At 46.5% G+C, this 27,389-nt stretch overlaps 1 protein-coding gene across 1 annotated transcript in view; it reads right to left on the bottom strand.

The window, feature by feature from the left end:
* Nucleotides 1-4,194: 4,194 nt before the first annotated feature.
* The window catches only part of ARHGAP30 (Rho GTPase activating protein 30), a 35,708-nt gene continuing 12,513 nt past the window's right edge, over nucleotides 4,195-27,389 (bottom strand). The window contains exons 2-12 of the mRNA XM_056853449.1: nucleotides 25,250-25,352; nucleotides 22,202-22,346; nucleotides 21,047-21,129; nucleotides 20,051-20,158; nucleotides 17,579-17,706; nucleotides 16,063-16,228; nucleotides 12,378-12,478; nucleotides 12,018-12,086; nucleotides 10,024-10,527; nucleotides 8,136-8,368; nucleotides 4,195-6,447 (exon numbers count right to left, since the gene is read on the bottom strand). Of these exons, the coding sequence (XP_056709427.1) occupies nucleotides 4,195-6,447; nucleotides 8,136-8,368; nucleotides 10,024-10,527; nucleotides 12,018-12,086; nucleotides 12,378-12,478; nucleotides 16,063-16,228; nucleotides 17,579-17,706; nucleotides 20,051-20,158; nucleotides 21,047-21,129; nucleotides 22,202-22,346; nucleotides 25,250-25,352 (3,893 nt within the window). The remainder of the gene's footprint in view (nucleotides 6,448-8,135; nucleotides 8,369-10,023; nucleotides 10,528-12,017; nucleotides 12,087-12,377; nucleotides 12,479-16,062; nucleotides 16,229-17,578; nucleotides 17,707-20,050; nucleotides 20,159-21,046; nucleotides 21,130-22,201; nucleotides 22,347-25,249; nucleotides 25,353-27,389) is intronic.

A 27,389-nucleotide genomic window follows, 5' to 3' on the forward strand; every position in this document is an offset into this window, starting at 1 on the left:
GGATGTGTCACTGGCCACCAAGACTAGATTAATTCATGCCATTGTGTTCCCTATTACTATGTATGGGTGTGAAAGCTGGACAGTGAAGAAAGCTGATAGGAAGAAAATAGATTCCTTTGAAAAGTGGTGTTGGAGGAGAGTGGTACGAATTCCGTGGACTGCCAAAAAAAAACAAATCAGTGGGTTCTAGATCAAATCAGGCCTGAACTGACCCTAGAAGCTAAAATGACTAAACTGAGGCTATCGTATTTTGGTCATGTCATGAGACGACAAGAGTCACTGGAAAAGACAGTCATGCTAGGAAAAGTTGAGGGCAGCAGGAAAAGAAGAAGACCCAACAAGTGATGGATTGACTCAATAAAGGAAGCCACAGCCTTAAGTTTGCAAGATCTGAGCAAGGCTGTCAAAGATAGGACATTTTGGAGGACTTTCATTCATAAGGTCACCATGAGTCGGAAGCGACTTGATGGCACTTAACACACACACACATATTCCCCCCCCCCCGCATACCCCTATATATCCTGCCTTGTACCCCTGTTGTGCCTAGAAAAACGCTATCCAGATAGGTCAGATCAAAGATAGCGCACTGGAGATCAGGAAGTATTTTAACAGCTTACTATTTAATGGTACCAAGCTTTAAACAATACAAGCTGGGATCAAATCCCTCCAGCCGAGACCCCAGAGAGTCACACTGCAGAAAGAATCACATTTCTGTTTTCCAGGCATCAAGCTTTATAGATTTGTAACTATAAAGATACTTTCTTGAATCACCCCACAAGCTGTCATTATGAAAACAAACAGTCTCTGTAAAGCTAGTGCAAAGCAGTTCTCTCGCGAAGGTCGGCAGCATTTTGGAATGTTGCAAACTCAGGAATGTTTGTGCGCTTTTGCAGACAGTGAATTTGAAAGCAAGAGAAGTCAGAGAGGGGCAGGTTCTTGACACGCATTTATCTACATGGTGTCACGTCTAAAGGGAGGATTCCTGCACCTGCTTATGTACACAGAGGCAGTTAATAGTGTCACAGGTAAAATACCTTTATTGTGGGCACTTCACCCCTGGGGTACCTCAGGTTGGGAACAACTGGTGCAGAGGAAGGCAGTGGCAAACCATCTCTGAATGTCTCTTGCCTGGAAAAACCCTACTGGGTCACTATAAGTCAGCTGCGACTTGATGGCACGTTACACACACCCCACCCTGTAAAGTATACGGTTGCCAGCTCTGGGTTGGGAAATACCTGGAGATTTTTGGACCGGAGCCTAAGGAGGGCGGGGTTTGGGGAGGGGGAGGGACTTCAATGCCATAGAGTCCAATTGCCAAAGTGGCCATTTTCTCCAGGTGAACTGATCTCTATTGGCTGGAGATCAGTTGTAATAGCAGGAGATCTCCAGCTACTACCTGGAGGTTGGCAACCCTAGGATGGACGCCTATGGAGGTTGGCAAGTTGTGAGCTCGTGAACGGAGTAGAGTTACCAGCTCTGGGCTGGGAAGGAGCTGCAGCTTATTTTGGGTAGAGGAGTATGATGCCATGGAATCCATCTACCAGAGCAGCCATTTTCTCTAGGGAAACTGATATTGATTGTCTGGAGATCAACTGTAATAGTGGGAGATCTCCAGGTGGCACCTGGAGGTTGGCAACCCTAGAACTGAGGGAGTGTTGCAGTCTTAACAATTTTATTCTCGTTTCTTCTAGCAAAAGCATTACATCAAAGAAGCAGAATGGTAGTCACACATGAAGCTGCCTTCTACTGAATCAGACCCTTGGTCCATCAAAGTCAGTATTGTCTACTCAGACCAGCAGTGGCTCTCCAGGGTCTCAGGCAGAGGTCTTTCACATCATCTACTTGCCTAGTCCGTTTAACTGGAGATGCCGGGGATTGAACCTGGGACCTTCTGCATGCCAAGCAGGTGCTCTACAAACTGAGCCACAGCCCCTCCCCTAACTACCTAAGATACAACCTATGAATCACAAAATGCCTTGCCAAGATGCTGATGCTGGCCTTGCCCAGGCTTCTGTTGTTCAGCAGCTCTGAACCACAGAGATTTGGCTCATATTGGTGGATCTCAAACCTTTCAGGCCCAGCTTAGAAAGATGTTACAGCATTGCAGAGATTTACTGCAAACTTTTTATTAATCTGTGATGGTGAAAAACTCTGTTGCTGAATCTAAAGGGTCAGCTTTCTAAAACAATCTGAATCTTTGAATATCAAATACCACCAGTAAGCCTGGGAGGAATCACTCAAAAGCTACTGGAGCTCACTACCCCCTCCCCCAATTCACTTTTAAATACTCAGTTAAGGGAAGATGATGATGGTAAATGGTGATTTTGAAAAAAAATTGTCTAATTTTAAATGTTATAACGGTTTTATTTTGAGCAAGTTTTGCTTTTACAATAAAACTGAATACATATATTTAAGCAAACACATAATTTAAAACTGAGCTACAACAATCAGACACATTGTTAAAAGTTTACTTTGCTATGTAAAAGAACTGTTGGAGAAAATACCTCACTATGGGCGGACCACAGTCAGCTTGGTGAAAAGAGAGCTTCTGGAGTGCTGATTTGTCTGTGCTGTGCTGGAGGGTCTGTTTGTCTGGGACTGACTGCTGGCCCTGTCCTCTGCTTGGTGAGCCTTGAACTGTGTAAGGCTGCCACAGGCAGATGTGGTAGCTAGAAAGGCAAATGCGATTTTGGGCTATATCAACAGAAGTATACTGTCCAGATCACGCGAAGTGATGGTATCACTTTGCTCTGGCTAGACCTCACCTAGAGTACTATGTTCAGTTTGTGGCGCCACATTTTAAGAAGGATATGGGCAAGCTGGAATGTGTCCAGAGGAGGGCAACAAAAATAGTGAGAGGTTTGGAAACCAGGTCCTATGAGACATTGTTGAAGGAGCTGGGTATGTTTAGACTGGAGAGGAGATGACTGAGAGGTGATATGATAGAATCATAGAGTCATAGAATCATAGAGTTGGAAGGGACCACCAGGGTCATCTAGTCCAATCCCCTGCACAATGCAGGAATTTCACAACTACCTTCCCCACACACACCCAGTGACCCCTACTCCATGCCCAGAAGATGGCCAAGATGCCCTCCCTCTCATGAACTGCCTAAGGTCATAGAATCAGCATTGCTGACAGATGGCCATTAGCCTCTGCTTAAAAACCTCCAGGGAAGGAGCACTTACACCTCCCGAGGAAGCCTGTCCCACTGAGGAACCACTCTAACTGTTAGAAAATTCTTCCTAATAACTAGATGGAAACTCTTTTGATTTAATTTCAACCCATTGGTTGAAACCCGTTGGATGATAACCATCTTCAAGTACTTGAAGGGCTTTCATATAGGGGATGGTGTTTTCCGTTGTCCCAGAAGGTCGGACCAGAACCGACGGGTTGGAATTAAATCAAAAGAGTTTACAGCTAAACATTAGGAAGAACTTCCTGACAGAGCGGTTCCTCAGTGGAACAGGCTTCCTGAGGAGGTGGTGGGCTCTCCTTTGGAAGTTTTTAGGCAGAGGCTAGGTGGCCATCTGACAGCAAGGCTTATTTTGTGAACTTTGGTGGATCATGAAAGAGGGGCAGGAAGGGTTGTGCCAGTGCTTGGCTCTTGTGGCCCTTTCTGACATGCCCAGGGAAAAGCCAATTGCCACTTGGGGGTCAGGAAGCAATTTTCTTCCAGGCTAGTTTGGCCAAGGATCCTGAAGGTTTCTTTCTTTTTCTTTTTTTTTTTTGCCATCTTCTGGGCATGGAGCAGGGGTCACTGGGGTGGGGGGGTGAGGTAGTTGTGAATTTCCTGCATTGTACAGGGGACTGGACTAGATCAGGACTTCTTAAACTTTTCCACTTGCGACCCGTTTTTGCTCGAAACCTTTTTACGTGACCCCGGGTACATAGGTATATAAAATAGGTATACAAATCAAACATTTACTGATAATAAATCATAAACCTTTTACTGTTGCCAAATTTTTCACAACCCCCATATTCAGTTATGCAATCCCGTATGGAGTCGCGACCCACAGTTTAAGAAGCTTTGGACTAGATGACCCTGGAGGTCCCTTCCAACTGTATGATTCTAAGCTGAATTCTGCTGCAGTATGAACAAATACATTTTTTCGGCCACAGTCCGACATGGAATTAGGCATGGCTAAAGCCCCAGTTCCATGATTTCGCTTCCAAGGCCAGTCACCTCAGTTGCTATCGCCCTGCACCCGGTATCTCTTCTGACATCGATAAGCGCCTTCCTATCCTTGGCAAGCTCAGCCTGCTCCTGGGCAGAAGGTCACAAGTAACTAAAGGAGCTTCCTGGTTAGGTGAAAGTTGACCTTCCAAGGTGACGTCCGATGATGCTTGAGCGAGAAATGGTTTCCCCGAAAGAAGAGCCTCTGGGGACGCAGCTGTGCCTGTGGAGCTCAGAGGTCTCAGTAGGCGCTGCCCTAAGGGTTTCAGGGCAGGTTTTGGAAAAGGGGGAGGCTTTTCTGATCTGGGGAGGCCCTGTGGACCTTCGATATCTCCATAGCAATAGGTCTGCATCCTCCTCACTGGCGCTTGAGCCACGTGCCTCTCTTTGGCAAGGGCAACAGCCTCATCAAAGGACATGCTCCCCCCATTGCGCCAGCTGGTCCACCTCTGCTTCTGAGAGGCAGCCTGGCTGCTTTCCTCGTGCTTCTTCAGCTGATGCTTCTGGGGTGGCTCCCCCTTCCTGTCGTCTCTCTTAGAATTTCCACAACATTTATCTGAATTCACTGGAAGGGAGCACTTCATATTCTGGAGGTCATCTCCACTGAGCTCATACTTGGACCAATGGCTGCATTTATCCAAACTTAGAGGCGAGGAGCACTGCAAATTTTGGAGGGTGTTCCCTCTGCTCTCATCATCCCTGTCATATTTCTCTAGACACACCGGCATAGAATTCCGCTGCTTCTGAAGGGTCCCCGAACCACTGAGGTGGTTACCTGGAGAGGTGGGCATCTCAGAAGATGCAAGAAGAGTTTCTACAGATTCATTGCTATTGGTGGTCAAGCTGATGGGGCAAGGTGGTTTGTGCGTAGTGTCCTCATTGGACCCATTCTTTTTCTCATTTCCATCACTTCTATCTGATATTGGTGGGTCAGGCCACAGGATGAATGCTTCCTTGGAAGGAGAGATTGGCATTAAAGAAGGAGGGATCATGGCAAACTGTGGCTTCGGAGGCACAACCGGGAAAGATTTCGCCTGCTGGACTCTGACGGTGCTGGAGGTCTTTCTCATGGAGACACTTCCATCCGGTTGAACATTGTGCTTGGGGACAGCTGAAGCTTCTTCTGGTGGTGCATAAAAAGGTTTCTGCAGAAGACCTTCTGGGCAGCTCTTACGGGAAGAAGTCACGAGCAACAAGGAAGAAGATTCAGTGCAATCGTCAGATAAAGGGACATAGGGAAGGGATGTGTGGGACCAAGCAGCTTGTTCAAGACTCAAGTCGAGCAAAGGGGCAGACAGAGGGTATGTCTCAGAACATGGCATTTCAGATGTACTGCCTGATGAGGGAGCAACCTGGATGTGAGTCCCAGTCAAACTTTGATCTTCCAGTGATGAAGCAGCTTGGGAAATCTCCAGTTGGGCAATCTCTCTGCTCAGGAGCTGCTGGGCCTCTTGAAGTAGGAACTCACAGTCCACATGCTCATCAGATGTTCCAACAACCTCTGGAGTTGGTCCATCAGCCTCTAAGCTGGACATGCAAGGAGGCCTCTGAACCTGCTCAGTTTCTGATGCCACCTGAGCATGTAGTTGCTGCTCATTCTTGAGGCTGGGTTGAGTTGCCTCAGTTCTGTGATCTGGAGCCAGAGTTTTTTCCTGGTTTTCTTCTGAAACTCTGATAGGGTATTCTGCTTGAAGCAAACAGCCCTTTTTAAGAAGGAGGTCATCTTCTTCTCCTGTATTTGCATCTTCTGCTTGCAGAGACAAAGGCAAACTGGGCTTTACCTTGGCGGCTTTGGTTCCATTCTTCTCAGATGTTTCCAACTCATGGGAATCACTTTTGGAACTCAGGGAGACCCCATCCTCTTCCTCTATCAGGCTTTTTAGTTCTGAACCTAGATGCGAATCATCTAATTGTGGGTCATTTGCAGGAGGGCTGCCTGGCAAAAGTTCCATCTCTGCTTCAAATACTGGTGGGTCTCCAGGTGAAGTCTCTCCAGCCAGACTGATGGGTTGATTTTCTGTCAAATGTCCTATGAGAGGGGCATCAGGAGCTTCTTGAAGATGCTGAAAATGTTTTAGTTCATCAGCTAAAGGGCTGAGATCATCATAGGCGCTCAGGTAGACTTCTTCAGAGTCCGCCTCCTTGGAGTGCTCCTTATCCAAACAGCTTGTGGCCAGATAGTACTGGTCATCTTCCTCATCTGAATGCTCATTCATACACTCCTCGATGGACAGATAATTCAGTGATGGAGCAGCAGAAAATGTCTCCATCTAGAAATGATGGAATAAGAAGGCAGACAAAGAGGAAAAAAAGGTTTAAAATAGACACCATCCTAACTCATACTCAAGCTTAATTCTTTCTCACATTTTCTGTTAGCTGTTACTGTGTATTTCTTACTATAAATTTACCACCTCTCTCATAACTTTCTCTGCTGATGCACTACTTGCCCAGTGCTCTGGAATAAATGCGCTGAAGCTATAAATATTAGAAATGGTTTGTCTGGAGAAAATTGTCCAAAAAATTGGTTCTTGTAGGTTATCCGGGCTGTGTGACTGTGGTCTTGGTATCCGGTCACACAACCTGGATAACCTACAAGAACCAATGAATTCTGACCGTGAAAGCCTTCGACAATATTATGCCCAAAAAATTGTTTGTTTAACTTGCTTCGAGATGCAAAATCTAGTTTTGTAGGGCGTCAATTAAGGAAGTGAGCCATTGATGAAAGGTACTGAATTTAATACAGTTAAAGTAAAATGTTAAGCTGTGCATTAAAAGCACAGTTTTATATTATGAGATCGTGTCAGTTCTGATGTGTAAATAATTTAACATGGAACAAAGTATTATAGGAGTTATATGGACACTGTTTGTATTTTCATTTGAACCAAGTTGACTCAAATGGAGTCAGACCATCGTTACATCTAGCTTAGCATGTGTCTGAGTTGACTGGCAGCAAGTCCCTAGGTTCTCAGGCAAAGAAAAATCATTCCTGATACCTATGATCTGAGATCCTTTCTAACTGGAGCTGCCAGGGACTTTAGCCTGGGACTCTCTGTATGCTCTACTACTGAGATACAGACTTTTTCAAAATGACACAGTTATAAGACACTACCTTACACTGAGTCAGACCACTGATCTACCCTATTCAGTATTATCTCTGCTGTGTGGCAGTGAAGCTCCAAGGTCTCAGTAAGAGAAAAGTCTTTTTAGCATCTGCTACTGAGGTTCTTTGCCCTGACCTGGATGGCCCAGGCTAGCCTGATCTCGTCAGATCTCAGAAGCTAAGCAGGGTCAGCCCTGGTTAGTATTTGGATGGGAGATCAGCAAGGAATACCAGGGTTGCTGTGCAGAGGAAGGCACTGGCAAACCACCTCTGTTAGTCTCTTGCCATGAAACCCCCAAAAAGGGGTCGCCATAAGTCAGCTGCGACTTGACGGCACTTTACACACACACTTCACTGGAGATGCCAGGAATTGAACTGGGGACCTTCTGCATGCAAAGTTTGTCCTCTGCCCACTGAGGTACACCTCCTTCCACAGCCTTTCTTGCCGACACTGGTAATAACCTACTTATCTAAGACTCCATATTCTTCCCTCCTTCCCTTTCTTGGTACAAAAATACCAGCATTCAGGAAAACCTGGCTTCAAGAAGCTTCTGAAATCTGGGCAACCTCAAAATATTTCTGTCCCTCCCTTCTTGTTCTGGGACGTTCAATTAGCTGGTAGCTGTAGAACAGCAACAACTATGGCAGAGACTGCAGATGGGACAAAGAACTGTGGGCAATGCGACATCATTGAACAATGAAATGGAAGAGGTCATCTACGAGTGATAAACCAAAGAGGGCACGGCTTCCTTAGATAACTATCCATTCTGGATAAATGTACAGACAGCCACTGCTAATTCTAGCCAGGCATATCAGTTGTCTTCTGTACTACGCAATTTCCCCCCCAGCATAACTAACCTGCCAGCTTTCTCCCATCATCTCATTCATGAATCCGCTACCCATATCATCATCCATGGCTGGGAAGCCATCCTTCTCTCCGCCTGCAAAATCGGGGGCCGTGTACGGACTCTTCCAGGGCTGGTCGCTCTCAAGGCTGTCGACCAGCCAAGCATCCTGGCTGTCAAGGAAGGCAAAGGAATCCTGGACTTCCAGGGACAACTGGTTCTCCTCCAAGTCCAGCGAGCTTTCCACTATTGCATCTGGTTCTGCAGTGCACAAAAACCAAAGAATAAGTGGGGTCGTTGTGGCAGGGACTAGTGCCTTGATTAGTCTCTGTTGTAACAGGGAAATCCAAGATGCCTTGATGTACACCCTGAGAGGCCTTGGCCTCAGAGAAAATGCCCTGGCCTGGGAACCAAGCAGTAAAATTTTTGGGTTGAAGGCTGAAGAACTGGTCTCCCTTTATGGAGACAAATAGGCATGACAACGATAACCATTTGCCCACCTGCCAGGAAGCGGCAAAACAGATCACTTTTTGTATATCCTAAGTTTGAACCATAAACATTGAGGATGTGCTCTTGATTACAATTGGGTAAAGGAATGGTGGGAAGCTTGGGGAGAAATCCCCCAGTTCAGGATAGGTCAGAGAGAAACCCTCCTGGTAGGGACAGAAAAAGTTAAAAGGTTTAATACGCTCTGAAAGTGCGCAAGCCAAGAACCTGGGAACAGGGAGAAACGGGGTGAAGCCTGCCTTGGCCAACCTCTGATTCAGTCTTCCAGCTTTGCTTGTGTCCATTCCTCAGGAAGGAGTATCAAGGTAAAACCGGTGACCAGTACAAACTAGTTAGCTTCTTTATTTTGTTTCTTGTTATTAAGCTTTCTGTGAAACGTCTGTTAACGCTCTGATACTAGTTTCCTGTACACCTAGAAAATAGAGATGTATAGACGAAACGCCTGAGCAGGCGAGAGAGTTAGCAGGCAGGAGAGGGGGGGGATGTAGAAGTGAACTTAGGGTTGCCAACCTCTAGGTATCGGCTGGAGATCTCCTGCTATTACAACTGATCTCCAGCTGATAGAGATCAGTTCACCTGGAGAAAATGGGCGCTTTGCCAATTGGACTCTATGGCATTGAAGTCCTTCCCCTCCCTAAACCCCACCCTCCTCAGGCTCCGCCCCCCCAAACCTCCCGCCAATGGCGAAGAGGGACCTGGCAACCCTACTCGAACTGCTGACATTACAGGAAGGGCAGAAGAGTTTGAAAGGTGGCAGGTAATTGTCCCGTATAATAGGTGGGAAAGGGGCAGGTGGGTGCAATCTTTTCATATGCACAACCCCCCCCCACACCAATTGGAAACTTGAGGGCAAGGGGAGGGGGTGGATCACTACAGTTTCGTCCTGCTGTTTCTATTCCCGCTGCCACCACTGGTCAGATATTAACAGCATCGCTGCCTCATTTCCTGTGTAGCAAAAGGCTCACACGGTGGTGCAAAACAAATCCCCAATCTCTAAAGGAAGGATGGCTTGCCATATTCTCTCAGAGGAGGCGTGGGAAAGGCTACAAGGGAACTTCAACCTAGTGTCAAAAGATAATCCTTTCGAATGAAGCTGGATGGACTCTAGGGATGCTTCCTGAATTCTCCCTGCCCACATTTCTCCATTTCTTAATGAAGGTATTATGACTTCTCCATTAAGTTTTTGGCTAAGGTGAAATTTGAACCGGGGACCTTCCTAGCTTTGCATGTGGACATCTGGAGAAAACAGAAGAGAGACGTTTGTAATGTGAATGAGCATTCTGGCCAATGTCAGCTTTAAAATCCAAGTGAAGCTGGTGAGTGTCAAAACGCACTTGGATACCGTGCTCTTATCTGTATCTGCTCTCAAATGGGACCAAGCTGCCTGGGGAAACCGGCTGACTTACCTGAAGGATCTCTCTTGTCGATGCTGATCTCAGACGTCAGCTTGGGCATGTCTTCTTTCTGCTTCGAAGAAAGTATTTCCTCTGTGGCCAAAGAAGTCTCAGGAGCCTCCTTGTCCAAGGAGCAGTGGCTCAGGGCAGGGCACTCCAGCCCCCGAGTCAATCGGGACAAAGTGAGGTTTGAAGTTATGTGGAAAGGGACCATGACAGAGAAAGGCCCCGAGATGTGAACCCCAGCGCACTTCTCTGCTCGGCTCCGTGCAGACTGGGGTGATCGCCCTTGAGGGGCCACTCCAACGAGGCTGGACCTGCTGGCTTTTGGGGTGGTGGGCTCTGACTTGGCGGTGGCTTCCCCCTCGGATTCGCCCGTCCCTTCCTCAGCTTTGATCTTCTCCGACTCCAGGAAGCTGCTGTCCTGCGACAAATGGCTGTTAAAACTCTCACGGCCTTGAAGGAGCTGCATCTGGGACCTCTTTCTCCCCAGCTGAGCAACATCTGGATGCAGAGAAGATGGTCAGGTCAACAAGAGGTCCTGAAAGACTGCAACCTATCGGTGGCCCAACCTCTTTCAAGGTGCCTTCTCAAAGCCTCAAAATTGTTGTGAAATTGCTGACTGATTACCCTGAATAGGTCTGTCACTAAAGTCAGGGATTTGACCAAAACAAAAACTTAGGCAAACCAAATGCTGAAGTTCCATGAGCTCTAAAATCTAGCCCTCGACCCCCACTCTGGATTGATACTGCAGTGCTACAGAAGAGGGAATTCACTGTTTCTAGATTAGGAATGACATCCCTTCCAGAATTTCTCATAGCTCAGGAAGAAGGAGAAGAAGAGTTGGTTTTTATATGCCAATTTTCTCTACCTTTCAAGGAGAATCAAACCAGTTTACAATCTCCTTCCCTTCCTCTCCCCACAACAGACACCTTGTGAGGTAGGTAGGGCTGAGAGAGTTCGGAGAGAACTCTGTCTAGCCCAAGGTCACCCAGCAGTCTTCAAATGCAGGAGTGGGGAAACCAACCCAGTTCACCAGATTCGAGTCTGCCGCTCATGTGGAGGAGTGGGTAATCGAACCTGGTTCTTTAGATTAGAGTCCACCGCTCTTAACCACTACTCCACGCTGGCTTTCCATGCTGGAAAGCAGAGAGTACACAGCCATGGTCTTGTGTAAGGCTGATTTTCAAGTTTCATCTGCCTGGTACCTTTAGACACATAATATGTGGTCACAGAGAAGAAAAGGAACACAGAGAAGATGAAGACCACACATAACATCATTCGGTAGCCACAGTCCTTCTAGCCTTTCCATCTCAATGCCCCAGGAGGTTCCTAAATAGCAGCCAGGGCTGGTGCCAGGAGTGGGGCATCTTCCAAGACCCATGGCCCAGAGGAGGGCCCACCGCTGACCAGAGATGCTTGGCCCATGTGCTCCCATCAGGAATGGGTAATCATTCCCACAAGCTCATGCGATGTTACAGGGATTTCTAGGGTGATCTCTAATTTCATGCAGTGAATGGACCCCTCATGCTCCTGAGTTTCTATGCCAGTATTAAGGTAAAGGTCCCCTATGCAAGCACCGGGTCATTCCTGACCCATGGGGTGACGTCACATCCCGACGTTTCCTAGGCAGACTTTGTTTGCGAGGTGGTTTGCTAGTGCCTTCCCCAGTCATCTTCCCTTTACCCCCAGCAAGCTGGGTACTCATTTTACCGACCTCGGAAGGATGGAAGGCTGAGTCAACCTTGTGCTGGCTACCTGAAACCAACTTCCCTCGGGATTGAACTCAGGTATTAACAGGGCTTAAAAGAAGCATGAAATATTCATACTCTGCTCTCTCCTCCAGGAGCGAGTTCATATGCACGAGATCTCACAATGCAGCGATACACTTGATGAAGAGGAATTTGAGGGTACGAAACATGGAGCCGTCCTTGAGAAGACTGGGAGCGGACCTCCCAGGAGTGAATCTAAATAACAATGATTTCTGCACCTACCATCACTCACACATGGCATAGAGCTCAGGGAATCCATGCTTTTGGCTGGTCGCAGTCGCATTTTGTCTACTTTGTCCTCTGGAAAAGAAAGGCAAGATTGAGCCACCTTGTATAAGCAATCAAAACCTTCCCACTCTCGATGTCTCTGGGAGTTGCAGCTTGAGAGGAATATTGTGGGAATAGCTGCATAAAGTTTCCCCTTTCTTGCCAGCCCTGAATGTTGTATCTGCGTGTGGATTTGGGTCCTGTTTGCACTGAGACATGGGACTTGGAGTCTACAGTTGCTGCATGAACAGGCAGCCCAGTCCTTATGCACACAAATTAAACACTCAAGAAGTATCCGCCATTGAAGCCCTTTACCTTTTTCCTCTGACTTGTTCAACTTGCGCTTTGAGTCATTACTGGATCGGCCAAGGTTGAAGATGGACCTCCATCTCTTTGCCTTAAGGGAGCCCTTTCTTCTGTGAACAATTGAAATTGGGTTTAGAAATTGTGCAAGATGTGTGTATAGCGCATCTCACACCACCACGACGCTACGTAGGATCCTGACAATTTTCCTTCATCATCATCCAAACTGGCCCCAGAAGCAGCGAAGAAGGAGATTAATTCTCTTCCTCAACTCTTGGGGGTTCCTTGCTGAGAGAAACGCTAGAGCTCCTTCCTCCTTGGCTGTGCCTTCTTTTGCCTCTTACCGGCAAAACTCCAAGCCACCGTCCTTTTGTTTCTTACCCCTTGTGGGTCACCTCACAATTTCACGGTGTATCTCACCCATCTTATACTGAGTCAGACCGCTGGTCCAACAGGATAAGTATTGCAACTGGCAGTGGCCAGTCTGTCCTGCCTGGGACATTCTGCTTGCAAAACATGTACCGCCACCACCAGCCACCCATCTGGTCTTCCCTCGGGCCTTCATTAGTGCGCATCCCACCGACTCATTTCCCACTTTGTGGGTATGAATAAATCAGTCAGCTTTATAATGAGGTAGATCATTAATCTATAGGGTTGCCAGCTCCGGGTTGGGAAATACCTGGAGGTTTTTGGGGCGGAGCCTGAGGAGGGTGGGCTTTGGGAAGGGGAGGGACTTCTATGCCATAGAGTCCAATTGCCAAAGCGGCCCCTTTCTCCAAGTGAACTGATCTCTGTTGCCTGGAGATCAGTTATAATAGCAGGAGATCACCAGCTAGTACCTGGAGGTTGGCAACCCTATTGATCTATCTAGCTCATATGGTTGGCTGTGATTGGCAGCAGCTCTCCATGAGAAAGATTGATCCTTCCCAACTCTTGCTTCCTGAGATCTTTTAGTAGGAGATGTCAGGGCATGAACCAGGGACCATCTGGATGTAGAGCAGGTCCTCTGCCCCTCAGCTATGGATCTTCGCCTATTGACAGTGTCTCTGGGGTTTCAGACATAGAGGGATCTCTGCCATCACAAGCTGCTTGAGATCCTTTAACTGGAGATGCCAGGGTCTGAAAATAGGCCTTTCAGTATTAAGCTAAGGTCAATATTGAGTTTTGCTGGGGCTAGGTGGCACCTAAAGGCCTAGATATACATTGTTTTGTCCTTGTGTCCCCCAATCCCCCCTCAAGTCCATCCTGGTCCTGTCAACCAGTTGTGCACTGGGAGTATTGTGTTTAACTCACAGCTGGGCTGGGCTCAGCTTCAGATTGGGACAATGCATGGGGAAATGGGGGTTCAGATTTCCTTCTTGTGCCATTTGCCTGACATAAAGGGTCCCAGGGAACCACTGTTTGCCCCACTGGGGAAACCTTTGTGTACTGATGGCCTACACACGTAGCAGTGTGGATATATGCTTGGGGAGCATACTGCTGGAGGTGAAGGACTTGGCTCTGTCTCTTAACCTCAGACTTCAGAAAGAGACTATGACAGATAGATGGGTCAAGACACTGGGCATCCTTTATTGCTCTGATGCTATCCCTTTGATGTGCAGAGTGCTACTGTCAGGGAGAAATTTCCTTCCTTCCTCTTTCACACCTTCTCTTCACGTGCCCACACTCTCTCTTCTCCATCTTGGCACCATGAGAGCAGGACATCTATCCTGCATCTCCATCCATCCTAGTTAGCTAGACTAGATTAGAAACCTATCTACCTTACCCTGTTTAGAATGGAGTTCCTACAATGAAGGAAGCATATTAGTTTGCAAAGATAGAATCACAGAGTTGGAAGGGACCACCAGGACCATCTAGTCCAACTCCCCTGCACAACGCAGGAAATCCACAACTCTCTTCCCCTACCCTGAGTGACCCCTGCCCCCTGCCCAGAAGATGCCAAAAAAAATCCTCCAGGATCTCTGGCCAATCTGGCTCCGTGTATAAGTTTGTTTCAGCACAGCACAAAATTCATATTGGCTTTTGTGCACTCTGCTAACTTCAGGTTACGAAACAAAAAAACCCAATGCGTATTTCTGAATAACACTGCCAGTTCTGTTTCGGGCTGGTTCCCTGGCCAGGCCATGCAAGAAGTGCTGGGGTGGCATGACGCGGAGGGGCCCAATGATCTGCAGGGGCTAAGCTCCCAAGCACTGGCAGCATGATAGGCAATGTGCATTGCCTTGACTGGCACTACCTGCTCAGATGTTGATGGTGGCGGTGCAGGGAAAGTTCATGAGTGTAATACCTCAAACTAGCCTTGGTTTTATGAAAATCTATTTCTTCCCCTGAACACTGTTGGGTGGTTTACCCAAGAGAATGCACCTAGGAATTTCATTTCACAGGAAAGGCTGTAGCAACCCTAGCCCATCTACACTCAAGCAAACGCTGGAATGTTTCCGTGTTTCAAGCCAAGTGCCTTTTCATGACTTCTTTAAGCTCTTATTGTCAGCGCTTAGAGAACTGATGAAAGAATGGGGGATTTCTACATCCAGAAAAGGGCTGCTTTGTAATCAGAATCTAGTGACATTTTTGACAGGTAGTTTCAGAGGGTAGCTGTGTTCCAGTAGCTCCTGAGAAACCAACAAGATTTCCGGGGTATAAGCTTCAAGAGTCAAAGCTCCCTTCATCAGATATCTGATTATGTTAATATTAGGTAAAGGTGCAAGTACCGGGTCATTACTGACCTATGGGGTGACATCACATCACGACATTTACTAGGCAGACTGTGGTTGTTTATGCATGGGAGTTTAACCTGAGGTTTGTTGCTCATCAGACCCACACTTTCCTGTTGGGAATCTATGCACCAGCAGTCCCCAATCTCAAATCAAGTTCCCACCCCTTTAAATGCTGCTTTGTAGTTGGCTTACTTGTAGAGCTTACTGTGAGAGAAATCCCCCCCAACCCAATTGCCACATAAAAAGCATTTTAAGAACAACAACAAAGGAGCAATCTGAAAGGAAGTGGGGGGGGGGGATCCAACCCTTGGTTTTAAAAAGCTTTTCTTCTGCTTAGAAAGAGCTCCCAGGAAGCAGGAAGTATTTGAATTCCCGCCTCTTTACACTCTGCTTTGTAATTGGCTGTGACAGAAACCAAGCTTGTGTGTCCCACACTTTGCCTAATGCACAGGGGTTTCACCCAGGCTTTGCTCAGGGAAAATGGAAGAGTCAGCAGAAGGAATGGGGAGACCTGGACATTGCGAGGGCTCAGCATGAGGTCATCTCTAATGGATGGGAAACTCATGCATAACTCCAAGGAACAACTGATTCAGGCGAGGGACGAACATGAGTGAAAGTACCCATGCATAAATGACCTGTGTTTACGGGGTGGTTTGCCATTGCCTTCCCCAGTTGTCTGCACTTTACCCCCAGCAAGCTGGGTACTCATTTTACTGACCTTGGAAGGATGGAAGGCTGAGTAAACCTTGAGTCGGCTACCTGAACCTGACTTGTGTCGGGATTGAACTCAGGTTGTGAGCAGAGCTTGTACTGCAGCTTACCACTCTGTGCCGCAGGGCTCCTCATATTAATATTGACCTTTGCTTAATACAGGAAGCCCTACGTTCAGACCCTGGCATCTACTGGATTCAATCTCGCTATTGTGGACAGGGAAATTCACGAGTGAAAGGAAGGGGAAAGAGAAGGAATGAAGTGCGTACTTATTGTCGTTGAGATCAATAATGGTGTGGTATGGGCGCATCTGTGGAGGACCATCCCCCTGGTTCAGCATAGTTGGGACATTGCAGGGAAAGTAGTATTTGTCATCGAAGAGGGCTGTCGGTGACCCCAAAAGGAGGGATTTCCTGAGAGATTCACGGCTACCTGCTGCAGACGAGTGAAAGAGAACCAATGTGTGTTATTGAGCATGATGACAAAGCCAGAGCACCAACTGTATCCATTCTATGCCCCCACCAAGGGTTGTTCCATACTAGCAAGTTCTGGTTGCTATATGGCCTGGATGTCTGTATTGGGTCTGGGTTCTGGGAATGCCCTCCAGTGCCATTTTGGGCTGTTAGCTGTGGCACAAAGTGGATTAAAAATCTAATACGTCAGTCCTCCCCTTGAGAAGCTTTGTTCAAGAAGGAAATGTGAGCAAATCATGGCATGATTAAGATGGAGGATATTTAATCTATCCCCAACTTTTGGCAGAAGTTTCTCCAAACAAACACCAAACAATTGGTAGGCAACATGACAGTTCATGTTTGCTTGATTTGAAGAAGAGTTGGTTTTTATACCCTGCTTTTCTCTACCTTAAGAAGTCTCAAACCAGCTTACAATCACCTTCCCTTCCTCTCCCCACAACAGGCACCTTGTGAGATAGGTGAGGCTGAGAGAGTTCTGAGAGAACTGTGACTAGCCCAAGGTCACCCAGCAGGGCTTCATGTGGAGGAGCAGGGAATCAAACCCTGTTCTCCAGATTAGAGTCCACCGCTCTTAACCACTACACCACACTGGCTTCTATTAATTATTTAAAATAATTATTTGGAATAAGTAGCCATTTACATAATATGTAAATTAGGTTGCCCAGGTTTGTGGAGCTAGAATATGGCAATCGTTAAGAAGAATAGCAAAAAGCCTGAAGGAAAATGTGGACATGGCAACCTAACAGCATGCTAGTGTGGGAGTGGCAGACGTGGTCACTGTTCTCATACCAGCTTCCCTGCATTCCTCGTTCACCCCCATGCCAGAACACAAGCCGTTCTGGCATGGCAATGGCTGTCATAAGACTGAAGAGAAAGCTTGATGCTGCTCCCTCTGTTTTTTGACCCAGTGTGCTCTACCTGGCTTCTCCCTCCGACCTCACCAAAGAACCAGAATATTTGGAATCATAAGCTAGCAGCTTCACCCATGGCTGTTACTGAATTCCCCCCTTTTGTAGACAATGCAGCAATTTCATGTGCTTGGTTTGCATAATGCAGGGGCAGCTTGGGATATGTAAAGAGCCTTGGAACCAGTCATAAGAACATAAGAAAGGCCATGCTGGATCAGACCAAGGCCCATCCAAATACTAACCAGAACTGACCCTGCTTAGCTTCCGAGATCAGGTGAGATCAGCTAGCCTGGGTCGTTCAGGTCAGGGCGATTTGAAAATATGGGCTTCCCAGATTTGGGAAGCTGGAATATGGAACCTCTCTACAGCTGAAAGGAGGAAGTACAAGGCACAGGAGGACCAACCGCAGAGAGGAGCGTCTCCAAAAAGCTGTTCCACATGGGTGAGGATGAACTCCACCACAATGGACTGGATGCGGACCTCCATGAAGGCCGCGGTGCCATTAAAGCCGGATGCCTCAATGTCCTTGGACCTGAAATTAGAAAGATGGGGTGGGGGTGGGGAGTCAGGAACAGATGCTGGATGCGTCTAGGGTTTCCAACCTCCAGGTAACAGCTGGAGATCTGCTATTACAACTGATCTCCAGCTGATAGAGATCAGTTCACCTGGAGAAAATGGCCGCTTTGGCAATTGGACTCTATGCCATCAAAGTCCCTCCCCAAACCCTGCCCTCTTCAGGCTCCGCCCCAAAAACCTCCGGCCGGTGGCAAAGGGACCTGGCAACCCTAGATGAGCCTCTGTTGGGCTTGCCTTATCTCATTCCTCAAAAAGGAGACTCCAACTGCTGAAATGGTTATTGCGGCATACTGGGAGAGAGAGCATCCCCTTCTATAAAAGATTGGGTTAAACCAGTGGTTCCCAACCTGGGGTACATGTACCCCCAGGGGTACAAACCAGGACATTTAGGGGTACTTGAAAAAAATATTGAATAATGGCAGGGAAAGGCATTTGAAATAACAGCAACTATATTACAAACATTTTGGTAATATGAGGGGTACAATTTATGGAAATGGGCTGCCAAGGGGTACGCAAGAGAAAAAAGGTCAGCAACCGCTGGTTTAAACATATCTGGAACAAAACCTTATTAACTATACATACTACCAAAGGATGCAAATAAATAATTCACAATGTACAAGACAGGCTTTGTGAACTCTGAGCAATTTTTTTTTATTACATACTGGAATGAAAAAGGTACAGTTAAGACATGTCCTTTTGCTAGTTATGAATTGTTGTCAACATGCTTTGTATTAAGTGATTGGGTTGCATAATGTATGCAATGATTACAATAAAAAAAAACCTTAAACTGCAAGAAAAGGGGACTCCTGATTTCCAAGGCCAGTCGTCCCCTAGCATGGGTTGGATTCTCACTTTGGGCACTGAATTCGCCCAAAGAGAGCAATGCAGACTGCTCCACGCTCAACGGTTTCCTATACTGTGAGTCTCACAGAGCTATCCTATGATGAAATACTCCAGTCCAAGCCCACTTTACTCGGTAACTGATAGCAATCCTAAGCACATCTACTCAGAATCCTACTCGAGTCCATTCCTCCTAGGAAAGTGTTCTTAAGATGGCACTGAATGCATATGACTGTATAGTCTATGGGTTCTCAACAAGGGGAAAATTCCCCCCTGGTGGGAATTTTAGGGTTCCAGGGGGGGAACTGGGGCCACTATTCAGTGAAGTGTGATGTCCTGTAGATTATGTACAATCTGTAAAATTGTAGTTTGTTTTTAATTTAATCTGCGACATTCAATAAAGTTTATGACTATCTTGGGAAGGGGGGGAATTATATTCTGAACAATGGTGAAAGGGGGGAATGGAGCAAAAAAGGTTGAGAACCACTGGTACAGTCAGACCCCTGATGTTTTCCAACCCTGGGTGTCTTGGAAGCAAGAGCACAGCCCCAATGTGATGCCCATGGGAGACCGCCAACACCTTTCTTGGAGCCCATCAAGTGTTTTTAGAAGTAGTCAGGGCCCGGTGGGGCTCTTGCTCAGTAGTGCTTCTTATTTGCCACTGAAGATCTGATTGGCTATGTAGGTTAAAATATTTTTCAGGGGAGGTTGCCACCACAATGTTGGTAATCATAGAAACATAGAGTTGGAAGGGGCCATACAGGCCATCTGGTCCACCCTCCCTGCTCAATGCAGGATCAGCCTAGAGCAGGATCAGCCTAGAGCATCCCTGACAAGTGCTTGTCCAGCCTCTGCTTAAAGACTGCCAGTCAGGGGGAGCTCACCACCTCCTTAGGTAGCTGATTCCACGGTCGAACAACTCTTACTGTAATAGTAAAAAAAATCCTAATATCCAGCTGGTACCTTTCCTCCTGTAATTTAAACCCATTATTGCGTGTCCCATCCCCTGCTGCCAACAAGAACAGCTCCCTGCCCTCCTCTAAATGACAGCCCTTCAGATACTTGAAGAGAGCCATCATGTCCCCTCTCAACCTCCTCCTCTCCAGATTAAACATCCCCAACTCCCTCAGCCTTCCTTCATAAAGTTTGGTCTCCAGGCCCCTGATCACCCTCGTTGTTCTCCTCTGCACCCGCTCCGTTCTGTCTACATCCTTTTAGAAGTGAGGCCTCCTATTACCTCTCATTCCCGGTGTATTTTTAAATTACTCCTCTTCTGCCCTGCCCTTGGGCTTCCACTGTCTATGTGGCCCTGCCTCTTGCAGCAGCCATTTTGTGGTGGTGCTGGCCACCCCATGTCAGAATTCCAGCTGCGCTCACAGTTTTAGAAAGGTTAGGGGACCCCTGCTCTACAAGCCTAGACTGGAAGCCCCAAAGTAGCCCCAAGCAGAATAACAGCTCACCTGAGCAGGTTGGGAGCCCAAACGATTGCCAGGTTCCTCACATGCATGCTGGTCTGGGCGCTGAAGGATGCCATGTGGACCAGATGCCTCATCAGGAACTCCAAGGTCCTAGCAGCAAGTCACCAAAACAAAGGTGGACAAGGAAAGAGAGGGATGGGGGAAGAAAAACATATGAAGGTCTGTGAACATCAACTGGCTAGAACTACAGTTCCCCGTCATAAGGGGCGCAAGATCCATGCCAGAGGTCAGTGCCTGATGGATCTTCTTCTCTTTCTGTTCCCCTCTTCCCATCTTTTTATGTCATCTTCCCCTATTTTCTGGGAGTATTTTTAGATTACGAGCCTACTAATGGGGCCAGTACTCAGTTATTAAAATTAATATACAGAACTAATGAATAATGATAATTTATAAGGAAATCATAATTTGTTTCACAATCTCCAGTAATAATAATTACCATTGTTAACAAATGATAATGAATAGATCCGATATGGTGCTCGTATCGTTAAATGAATATAGGAAGTCACTTCATACAAATCAGGGCATACTGCTGCTGCAGTTGTCTTGTTTGTGGGCTTCCTAGAGGCACCTCTTTGGCCACTGTGTGAACAGACTGCTGGACTTGATGGGCCTTTGTCTGATCCAGCAGGGCCATTCTTATGTTCGTATGAAACTCTGTCTGGCCAGAATCTTCCTTTCCCAGCCCTGCTATGGAGATCCTTCCAACTAGAGACCTGAGGACCCTGGACCTTCGGATACCACTGAACTACAAACCCCATTGTTCCCTTCCATTGCCTTGTGTTGTTCACTTCAGTGAGTCATTTAAAGTCATCTTTAGACTTTCTGCATATTATGAGTAAGTAGGACACACAGGTCAATCAGTTGGCCAGAGGAGCCCATAGTCCTTTGGGACAGTGAAAGGAGGCACAACCCAAGCTGATCCAGAATTTGCAAATGGCTAGAAGCTGCCAGGGGGATCTCTGTGTCCCTTGGAAGTACCTGTAGTGTTGTGGTGGCAGCTCCTTCAGCACTTCCTTGATCTTTACCAGCCGCCCCTCTTCCAGCTGAATGGCCACAGCATCCTGGGCGAGGCAAGATGGAGATGCTCAGTTTATGGGTTTATTTGCTCAGCTCTGTTTTCCCATCCCTGTGTCCCACTTTGGAAACCCTTAACTTTGAAATCAAATAGCATCAGATGCAGACATCATCTGTTCAGCGAAGTTTCGGCACATACATGCATATATTGGTAAGAAATAGCAAACATAAGTTTGCTTTACTGAGGACCAGTACCTGGATAAATGTGGGGTTTAAACCACGTGTTCAGCGGTACATGCATTGAATGTAATGTGAGGATTACTCAACACATGTATAAAGAAAAATCAAGTGCATCATGTGTTCATTGTAATTTGTGAAGAGGGCTAATGTGGTATAGTGTAGTGTTGTAAGCTGCTTTGGATCCCCATTGGAGAGAAAGGTGGGGTATAAATGAAGCAACTGAAATGTCAGTTAAATCTGCTTCCATCCCAAAGTAGACACTTCCATTTCTGACTGCTGGTTTCACACACAAGCTCTGACTCTCAAAAGCTCCTACCCCGAAAATCCTGTTGGTCTCCGAGGTGTTACTGGACTCTAATTTAGCTCGGAAATATCTAAATGCCATGAATTCCTGTATCGCTAACTGGATCTGAGTCATTTATTATATTTGTTTACTTCATTTATACTGTGGCCAGGACAGCATGGTCTGGCCACCAGTGCCATGATCAGTGCTATGGATCATGTGGTGCACCTGGGTGGTGGCTAGGGTTGCCAGGTCCCTCTTCGTCACCAGCGGGAGGTTTTTGGGGAACAGCCTAAGGAGGGTAGAGTTTGGAAAGGGGAGGGACTTCAATGCCATAGAATCCAATTGCCAAAGCGGCCATTTTCTCCAGGTGAACTGATCTCTATGGGCTGGAGATCAGTTGTAATAGCAGATCTCCAGTTAGTAGCTAGAGGTTGGCAACCCTAGTGGTGGCACTGTGGCCGGGCAATATCAGGCCTCCTTCCCCCGGCACCCTAGGCAATCACTTAGGTCTGCCTTCTGGTCGGTCCAGCTCGCAGGGAGGGGGAGTTCTGAACAGTATTAAGACTGTCCTGTCTGCTGTCTGCCATACTTACCGCAAACTTGTCGTACAGCTGGTATGTGAGGAGAGGGTTGGGCAGCTCCCGGAAGTAGGCCTTGCAGAGGGAGCTCACGCAGTGGATGTCCTGCAGATAGATGTCTTTGTTGAGATCAGGGAGGCGGTCGGTGTCAAATTCGAGCCTGAGGACAAAGCCAAGGCGGGAAGAAGAAATTGGCAGAGGCGACTGTGTGGACAAAGCATCAGAGCCTAAGAGCTGCAATGGCTGCATCAGAGTCAGGCCTGATCCAACGTTCAGTTTCCTGAATAACCAGGAGGCTCCAAAACGGGCAGGAATGCAACAGCATCTGGTACTTTCAGCCATTTATGCTTGGTAATTAGCAGCATGTTCCAGGCTGAAGTGCCCCACATATTTTTTGAGTTTTTCACACTGAACTGTCATTCAGGAAGTAACTGCAAAGCCGGCGCATACCTGCTTCGCATTTCTTAAGAGCCCCTTTAATACGACCTTTTGTGTTTGCCCCCGCCTTGAAGAATCCCCTCAAGGAAGCATGCGAAATCCCAGCCAAGAGTTAGCTATGCAAACAGCCATTGCTAATGGCTATGCAAACGAACAAAGGAGCAGGTGAATGGGGGGAGGTGGAATTTCTCCTTTTTCTTCGAGACTGTGAATAGGCATTTAAAGGTCGCATTTAAAAAAAGAGCTTTGAGCGAGCATCAAAACTGACCCTGCATAAATGGACTTAAAGTCAGGCTGTCTCTGAACATGAAGGTTTCATTTAGCTATTATGTCTAACAATCTTTGCTGGACCACCCCCCCTTTTTTTTTTCATTGTCAAATCTTTTTAATAGTATGCCATTTTGGTCACACATACAAATTTAGAAGACATACTCAGCTTCGGCTCTATTTTTTTTCCCTTTTTTATAAATATTTTTTATTGATTTCTAATATTAAATGGGAATACAGGAAGAGAAAAAAGGGTAGGGGAAAACATTAGCAAGAAAATACATATTTTTACCCCCTTAACAAGGTTCAAATTGTCATCATTTGTTAACATGATATATTTAATCGTCAACTTCACTTTCATAACATTTATAAGGTTTTATTGTTGCTTTTTGGTTTTAATATATTTATAGAAGGCGTGCCATTTGTCTTTATTTGATCTTTGAGTGTCTGTTTGTAATAGTTCTGTTAAGTGTGCCATTGTTATAAATTCATACGCTTTGTCAATCCAGATTTCAATTTTTGGTATTTTGTCTGTTTTCCACAGTAATGCTAAGACTATTCTTGCCGCTGTTATTAGGTATTTTAATATGATCTGTTGATCTTTACTGCATTCGTCTGGTATTTTACTCAGGAGGAAAAATTTAGGATCATATGTGATAGGTTGACCAATTATAGTTTCTATGTTCTTATGAATTTTCTTCCAAAATTTTTGTACTGATGTACATGTCCACCAGCAGTGATAGAAAGTGCCTCTAGCTTTACCACACTTCCAACACAAACCAGATGTCGAGCTGTTCATGTTCTGGATGTCGCTCGGCGTAATGTACCATCTGTGCAACATTTTCAGCCAATTTTCTTGAATTCCTTGACAGAGAGTAAATTTGAGATTTCCACGAAATAGCTGTTCCCATTCGTCCGTTGTTATTTAATTTGACATGATTTTATTTGTTCGTCTTCCGTATCGTATGTCAACAATAGCCGATAAATTTTACCTAAAGGATGGTCTGTTGGCTTGCTTATCAACTGGCTACGCGCTCATACATATTCCCTGGGGAACATAAGATGCATATTTAGGAGTGAATATGGGGCTGAAGAAAAGAATGTGAAACGGCTGTCCCCCATCTTGTTCTTTTGGACTACACCAATATTTGGATATTCTACAGAAATTGACTTGTATTGAAACCCAGAAGAGGACACTTACCTTTTTGCTGTGCACAAAGTCTGCATTATACTTACCTTGTATATTTGTATATATTTTGTGGGATAGTATATTTAGAATTGCTGCTGTGCACTTTTTGTATTTTGTCTTACATGTTATAGCCACATATTAGATTTTTTTCTATTTTGCATCCCGTTGTTTGTGCTTTTGTGTACCTTTATTCCTGTGCTAATTTCCAAACCTCACGGTATAGGCGCAGAGGTGCCCATGTTTTTGATCTAGTACCTGGAGGTTGGCAACCCTATTTCTCTGGCTGGTCAGCTCGTAATTTTCCACTCTTAGGCCTAAGCTTCTCACAAACATCAGGTGCATGTTATCGGGATGAGACCTGTTCAAGGTTCCTTCCCAGACCAGCGTAAATGAGTTCCTGAGAAACATCTGAGGTAACAAGATAAGAGGGGGAAATTTGCTCATCTTCCTCTGGGAACCTGTTTCCAGTTTGAACCAGCCCAGAGTGTCTAGGAGGTTCCAGCCAACTACCCCTGTGGCTGGAGGCTAAGCGTCACCTGTTCTTGGTCAGCTTTTCAGTACCCAGAAGTTGCCCACTCTCTCTTCTATTCACCTTTGCTTCCCGTTACACTGTCTCAGAACTATGCTTTGAACACATGAAGCTGCTTTATACTGAATCAGACCCTCAGTCCATCAAAGTCAGTATTGTCTTCTTAGACCAGCAGTGACTCTCCAGGGTCTCAGGCAGAGGTCTTTCACATCACCTACCTGCCTGGTCCCTTTAACTGGAGATGCTGGGGATGGAACCTGGGACCTTCTGCATGCCAAGCAGAGGCTCTACCACTGAGCCACAGCCCCTCCCCTTTGCTTCATAGACCTCATGCCTGAAGAACCAGATTTACTATGTAACGTCTTTAAGTAAGTAGACAGCTAGACAGATCTCTTGTTTTATTGTTGTATGTAGCCACTGACCTTGTAACCTGTGTTTTTAAACCGGTTTGCTTATTATATACTCAATACAACTTTTTTTTTGTAGGTGAGTTATTGGTTTTTTTTTATTATTATTTTTGTATTGGTATTATTATTATTATTATTATTTTGTATTGGTGAGTTACTGGTCCAAACCCAGAACTGCTCTGTTGCATTACTAGGAAAGAAGCAGGGGCAGTGTTTCTACTAGCAGCCCTTACCTTAGTTTCTGGATGTTTGATGAGACTCCTGACAGCCGGTAGATGCCATCCACTATCCCATGCTTTTCTACAAACTCTGTGCAGCTCTTCAGGACCTGGGGGACTAGGAAACAAGAGGACAAATTTGGAAAATGATAAAGGTCTTCTATGCATGACTTTTTCACTCGCCGTCACCCCTCCGATTACTTCGGTCAGGGTTTTGTATTGATTATGCATGCCGTTTCCAACTCTCAGAGGTCGCCTTGCTCTCCCTCTTCATTTCCCCACGTTTTGCCCGCGTTTTCAGAGACCCGTTTTATCTCAAATTTGAAAATGCGGGAAAATGCGGGGGTAGAGCGAGGCGACCTCTGACGGTTGGAAACGGCATGCATAAACAACACACAGCCCCAAAGTCGTTGGAGGGGTGACAGCGAGTGAAACAGCCATGCGTAAAAGGCCCATGTCTCTGAACAAGCTGATAGATGAAAGGCAGTTTCCACCTAGAATACAGCTGCTGTTCGAGAGCCAGAGAGAAGGGGGTTAGGATAGGATGAGCTCTAAAAATGCCTTCCCCCCACCCAAAAGAAAGTTGAACCCATGAAGCTGCCATACTGAGTCAGACCCTTCGTCTATCAAGGTCAGTATTGTCTACTCTGACTGGCAGCAGCTCTCCCGGCTTTGAAGCAGGGGTCTTTCACATCCCTTGCTACCCGATCCTTTCAACTGGAGATTCCAGGGATTGAACCTGAGACCTTCTGCAATGCTAAGCAGATGCTCTGCCACTGAGCCAGAGATTCTCCCTTTCTCCAAGGAGCTCAAGGTGCTGTTGTTGGAAGTGAAGGACTTTGCGTTGCCTCTCACCTCAGACTTCAGAGGGGGACTTGACTAGAGAGTCAGAGATAGAGGGATCAAGGCACTGGGCATCCTTTCTCTATTGCTCTGACACTATCCCTTTGATGTGTAGAGTGCTACTCTCAGGGGAAAGCTTCCTTCTTCCTGCTTTCCCACCTGCGGGAGGTTTTTGGGGCAGAGCCTGAGGATGGTGAGGTTTAGGGAGGGGAGGGACTTCAATGCCGCAGAGTCCAGTTGTCAAAGCGGCCCTTTTCTCCAGGTAGGGCTGCCAACCTCTTGCTCTTACAACTGATCTCCAGCCAATGGAGAAAGTGGCCGCTTTGGCAATTGGACTCTATGGCATTGAAGTCCCCCCCTCCCCAAACTCCGCCTTCCTCAGGCTCCGCCCTCAAAATCTCCCGCCGGTGGCAAAGAGGGACCTGGCAACCATATCTCCAGGTGAACTGATCCCTATCGGCTGGAGATCAGTTGTAATAGCAGGAGATCTCCAGCTAGTACCTGGAGGTTGGCGACCCTAGTTCAGTGGAAAGGCAAGACAGAAATATTTTAAATAAATAAACTGTTCTAAACTTAGAATTGTGTTATGTTGACTGGTAGCAGCTCTCCTGGGTCTCAGGCAGAGAGTCCCCCCCACCCTTGCCAGGTGTCTGAACTCCTTTAAGTAGATGCTGGGAAATGAACTCAATACATTCTCTTGCAAAGCAAGTGGTTTACCACTGAACTACAGCCCGGTTCTCTCCTCAAGCACTTAAAAACATTTGAAGTAGAACTGAAAATGCAAGGCTTGACTCTGAAGTCCAAATCAACAACACCGCTGTGCATGTAAGATTTGGCAAAACCTGAAATCAAGTTAATGTGCCCCGCTATACCACATTACACGAGAAAAAGGATTTGATGTACAATGTGTGCGCAAACCTCATTTACACACACACACACACACACAGTTTTTCTCATCAAGGGTGGTTAAACTGGGTGGAGTCCCTGAGTGATTTCATGCGTTTCCGTACCCAGGGCAGGAAGCGAAAGACAGCCAGGCAGGAAATCGGAGAGCTGAAGCTCTGTGCCAATCCATCACATGCTGCATCGTGAGACTGTTGGTGGATACAGCTGTATTTATAAGTATACACTGAGAGATGATGAGGCCAAAGTTCCAGCAAGTCTAGTTTCCCTTTCCAGCAATGGCCAGCCACAAGCTTCTTGAAAGCTTGCAGCAAGATATGGAAGCGGCAGCTCTTTTATTTGCCCCCAGTAGCTGGTACTCAGCGGCAGACTGCCTCTGAACATGGAGGTTCCACTTAGCTAACATGGC

This window comes from Euleptes europaea, chromosome 7, assembly GCF_029931775.1.
Source record: "Euleptes europaea isolate rEulEur1 chromosome 7, rEulEur1.hap1, whole genome shotgun sequence".
Taxonomy (NCBI): Eukaryota; Metazoa; Chordata; class Lepidosauria; order Squamata; family Sphaerodactylidae; genus Euleptes; species Euleptes europaea.